At 38.9% G+C, this 5,643-nt stretch overlaps 1 protein-coding gene across 1 annotated transcript in view; it reads left to right on the top strand.

Annotated features, from left to right (window-relative positions):
• LOC309361257 (spectrin alpha chain, non-erythrocytic 1-like) overlaps positions 1-5,643 on the top strand; it is a 199,058-nt gene that overhangs the window by 88,219 nt on the left and 105,196 nt on the right. Inside the window, exon 25 of the mRNA XM_081896165.1 lies at positions 222-295. Within this exon, the coding sequence (XP_081752291.1) occupies positions 222-295 (74 nt within the window). The remainder of the gene's footprint in view (positions 1-221; positions 296-5,643) is intronic.

The raw sequence follows: 5,643 nt of genomic DNA on the forward strand, positions 1-5,643 counted from the left end.
TAATACTATTCTGGCAGTAGTAGTAGTAGTAGTAGTAGTAATAGTAGTAGTAGTAGTAGTAGTAGTATTCTGGCATTATTATTTTTATCCTTATTATTATTATTATCCTTATTATTATTATTACTACTACTGTTATGACTACTATTACTATTATTATTACTATTATTATTCGATCCTCTCGCTCACAAAAAAGGAGTCAACCCTCTCCTTCTCTCTTCCAGGAAGTCTATGGCATGATGCCGCGGGTGAGTATCTTCTACGGATCCAGTCCTCCTTTGACGGCGCCGGAAACGGGGTGGATCCCTCGGTCCCGATCCCAAAAAAACCACGATCCCATAAAACCACCTTTTTCGGTCCCATAAAACCACCTTTTTCAATCCCAATCCCATAAAACCGCATTTTTCGATCCCATAAAACCGCAATTGTTATCCCATAAAACCATGTTTTTTATCCCATAAAACCATGTTTTTTATCCCATAAAACCACGTTTTTGGTCCCATAAAACCACATTTTTTGATCCCATAAAACCGCATTTTTTATTCCATAAAACTACATTTTTCAATCCCATAAAACCACATTTTTTGATCCCATAAAACCTCGTCTTTCCATCTCAATCCCGAAAAAAACACGTCTTTCGATCTCAATTCCCCAAAAAGCCCCATTTTCCAATCCCAATCCCCAAAACCCAGATATTTCAATCTCAATCCCGAAAAAATCACGTATTTTGATCTCGATCCCTCCTAAAAGCCCCGTCTTTTTATCTCGATCCCCAAAAAGCCACATTTTCCAATTCCAGTCCCAAAAACCCAGATATTTCGATCTCAATCCCCAAAAAACGCATTTTTCGATCTCAATCCCAAAAACCCACATTTTTTGATCTCAATCCCAAAAAACCCAGATATTTCAATCTCGATCCCCGAAAAACCCACATTTTCCAATCCCAATCCCAAAAACCCAGATATTTCGATCCCAATCCCAAAAAACACGTAATTTGATCTCAATCCCCCCAAAAACCCACATTTTTCGATCTCAATCCCCAAAACCCACATTTTTCGATCCCAATCCCAAAAAACACGTATTTTGATCTCAATCCCCCCAAAACCCCACATTTTTCGATCTCAATCCCAAAAACCCACATTTTTCGATCCCAATCCCAAAAAACACGTATTTTGATCTCAATCCTTCAAAAACCCACATTTTTCGATCTCAATCCCAAAAACCCACATTTTTCGATCTCAATCCCAAAAAAACACGTATTTTGCTCTCAATCCCCAAAAAACCCCACATTTTTCGATCTCAATCCCAAAAACCCACATTTTTCGATCTCAATCCCCAAAACCCACATTTTTCGATCTCAATCCCAAAAAAACACGTATTTTGATCTCAATCCCCCCAAAACCCACATTTTTCGATCTCAATCCCAAAAACCCACATTTTTCGATCCCATCCCAGAAAAAAACACGTATTTTGATCTCAATCCCCCCAAAAACCCACATTTTTCGATCTCAATCCCAAAAACCCACCTTTTTCGATCTCCATCCCGAAAAAACACGTATTTTGATCTCGATCCCCAAAAAACCACATTTCCCAATTTGTCCCCCAAAACCAGATTTTTCAATCCCAATCCCGAAAAAATCACGTATTTTGATCTCAATCCCTCCTAAAAACCCCGTCTTTTTATCTCGAACCCCAAAAAGCCACATTTTTCAATTCCAGTCCCAAAAACCCAGATATTTCGATCTCAATCCCAAAAAAAACCACATTTTTCGATCTCAATCCCAAAAACCCACATTTTTCGATCCCAATCCCAAAAAACACGTATTTTGATCTCAATCCCCCCAAAAACCCACATTTTTCGATCTCAATCCCCAAAACCCACATTTTTCGATCCCAATCCCCAAAAAACACGTATTTTGATCTCAATCCCCCCCAAAACCCACATTTTTCGATCTCAATCCCAAAAACCCACATTTTTCGATCCCAATCCCCAAAAAACACGTATTTTGATCTCAATCCTTCAAAAACCCACATTTTTCGATCTCAATCCCAAAAACCCACATTTTTCGATCCCAATCCCAAAAAAACACGTATTTTGCTCTCAATCCCCCCAAAAACCCACATTTTTCGATCTCAATCCCAAAAAACACGTATTTTGATCTCAATCCCCCCAAAAACCCACATTTTTCGATCCCAAGCCCAAAAAAACACGTATTTTGATCTCGATGCCCAAAAAACCCACATTTTTCGATCTCAATCCCAAAAAACACGTATTTTGATCTCAATCCTTCAAAAACCCACATTTTTCGATCTCAATCCCAAAAACCCACATTTTTCGATCCCAATCCCAAAAAAACACGTATTTTGCTCTCAATCCCCCCAAAAACCCACATTTTTCGATCTCAATCCCCCAAAACACGTATTTTGATCTCAATCCCCCCAAAACCCACATTTTTCGATCTCAATCCCAAAAAACACGTATTTTGATCTCAATCCCCCCAAAACCCACATTTTTCGATCTCAATCCCAAAAAACACGTATTTTGATCTCAATCCCCCCAAAACCCACATTTTTCGATCTCAATCCCAAAAACCCACATTTTTCGATCCCATCCCAAAAAAACACGTAATTTGATCTCAATCCCCAAAAAACCCACATTTTTCGATCTCAATCCCCCAAAACACGTATTTTGATCTCAATCCCCCAAAAAACCACATTTTTCGATCCCAATCCCAAAAAACACGTATTTTGATCTGAATCCCCCCAAAAACCCACATTTTTCGATCTCAATCCCAAAAACCCACATTTTTCGATCCCAATCCCAAAAAAACACATATTTTGATCTCAATCCCCCAAAAACCCACATTTTTTGATCCCAATCCCAAAAAAACACGTAATTTGATCTCAATCCGCCCAAAAACCCACATTTTTCGATCTCAATCCCAAAAACCCACATTTTTCGATCCCAATCCCAAAAAAGACGTAATTTGATCTCAATCCGCCCAAAAACCCACATTTTTCGATCTCAATCCCAAAAACCCACATTTTTCGATCCCAATCCCAAAAAACACGTATTTCGATCTCAATCCCCAAAACCCACATTTTTCGATCCCAATCCCAAAAAACACGTAATTTGATCTCAATCCGCCCAAAAACCCACATTTTTCGATCTCAATCCCAAAAACCCACATTTTTCGATCCCAATCCCAAAAAACACGTATTTCGATCTCAATCCCCCAAAACCCACATTTTTCGATCCCAATCCCAAAAAACACGTATTTTGATCTCAATCCCCCCAAAAACCCACATTTTTCGATCTCAATCCCAAAAAAACACATATTTTGATCTCAATCCTTCAAAAACCCACATTTTTCGATCTCAATCCCAAAAACCCACATTTTTCGATCCCAATCCCAAAAAAACACGTATTTTGATCTCAATCCCCCCCAAAACCCCACATTTTTCGATCCCAATCCCAAAAAACATGTATTTTGATCTCAATCCCCCCAAAAACCCACATTTTTCGATCCCAGTCCCCAAAACCCACATTTTTCGATCTCGATCCCAAAAAACCCAGATATTTCAATCTTGATCCCCAAAAAACCCACATTTTCCAATCCCAATCCCAAAAACCCACATTTTTCGATCCCAATCCCAAAAAAAACACGTATTTTGCTCTCAATCCCCCCAAAAACCCACATTTTTCGATCCCAATCCCCAAAAAACACGTATTTTGATCTCAATCCCCCCAAAAACCCACATTTTTCGATCTCAATCCCCAAAACCCACATTTTTCGATCTCAATCCCTCCAAAAACGTATTTTAATCTCAATCCCCCCAAAAACCCACATTTTTCGATCCCAGTCCCCAAACCCCACATTTTCCGATCCCAATCCTGAAAAAACCACGTATTTCAATCTCAATCCCCCCCAAAAAAACACATTTTCCGATCCCAATCCCAAAAACCCACATTTTTCGATCCCAATCCCAAAAAACACGTATTTTGATCTCAATCCTTCAAAAACCCACATTTTTCGATCTCAATCCCAAAAACCCACATTTTTCGATCCCAATCCCCAAAAAACACGTATTTTGATCTCAATCCCCCCAAAAACCCACATTTTTCGATCTCAATCCCCAAAACCCACATTTTTCTATCTCAATCCCTCCAAAAACGTATTTTAATCTCAATCCCCCCAAAAACCCACATTTTTCGATCCCAGTCCCCAAACCCCACATTTTCCGATCCCAATCCTGAAAAAACGACGTATTTTAATCTCAATCCCCCCAAAAAAAACACATTTTCCGATCCCAATCCCAAAAACCCACATTTTTCGATCCCAATCCCAAAAAACACGTATTTTGATCTCAATCCTTCAAAAACCCACATTTTTCGATCTCAATCCCAAAAACCCACATTTTTCGATCCCAATCCCCAAAAAACATGTATTTTGATCTCAATCCCCCAAAAAACCCACATTTTTCGATCTCAATCCCAAAAACCCACATTTTTCGATCCCAATCCCCAAAAAACACGTATTTTGATCTCAATCCTTCAAAAACCCACATTTTTCGATCTCAATCCCAAAAACCCACATTTTTCGATCCCAATCCCAAAAAAAACACGTATTTTGCTCTCAATCCCCCAAAAACCCACATTTTTCGATCCCAAGCCCAAAAAAAACACGTATTTTGATCTCGATGCCCAAAAAACCCAGATATTTCGATCTCAATCCCCCAAAACACGTATTTTGATCTCAATCCCCCCAAAACCCACATTTTTCGATCTCAATCCCAAAAAACACGTATTTTGATCTCAATCCCCCCAAAACCCACATTTTTCGATCTCAATCCCAAAAAACACGTATTTTGATCTCAATCCCCCCAAAACCCACATTTTTCGATCTCAATCCCAAAAACCCACATTTTTCGATCCCATCCCCAAAAAACACGTAATTTGATCTCAATCCCCAAAAAAACCCACATTTTTCGATCTCAATCCCCCAAAACACGTATTTTGATCTCAATCCCCCAAAAACCCACATTTTTCGATCCCAATCCCAAAAAACACGTATTTTGATCTCAATCCCCAAAAAAACCCACATTTTTCGATCCCAATCCCCCAAAACACGTATTTTGATCTCAATCCCCCAAAAACCCACATTTTTCGATCCCAATCCCCAAAAAACACGTAATTTGATCTCAATCCTTCAAAAACCCACATTTTTCGATCTCAATCCCAAAAACCCACATTTTTCGATCCCATCCCCAAAAAAACACGTATTTTGATCTCAATCCCCCAAAAAACCCACATTTTTCGATCCCAATCCCAAAAAACACGTATTTTGATCTCAATCCCCCCAAAAACCCACATTTTTCGATCCCAATCCCAAAAAACACGTATTTTGATCTCAATCCTTCAAAAAACCCACATTTTTCGATCCCAATCCCAAAAAAACACGTATTTTGATCTCGATCCCCCAAAAACCCACATTTTCGATCCCAATCCCAAAAAACACGTATTTTGATCTCAATCCCCCCAAAAACCCACATTTTTCGATCCCATCCCAAAAAACACGTATTTTGATCTCAATCCCCCAAAAACCCACATTTTTCGATCCCAATCCCAAAAAACACGTATTTTGA

Source organism: Podarcis melisellensis (genome assembly GCF_964234715.1).
Source record: "Podarcis melisellensis genome assembly, chromosome: W".
NCBI lineage: Eukaryota > Metazoa > Chordata > Lepidosauria > Squamata > Lacertidae > Podarcis > Podarcis melisellensis.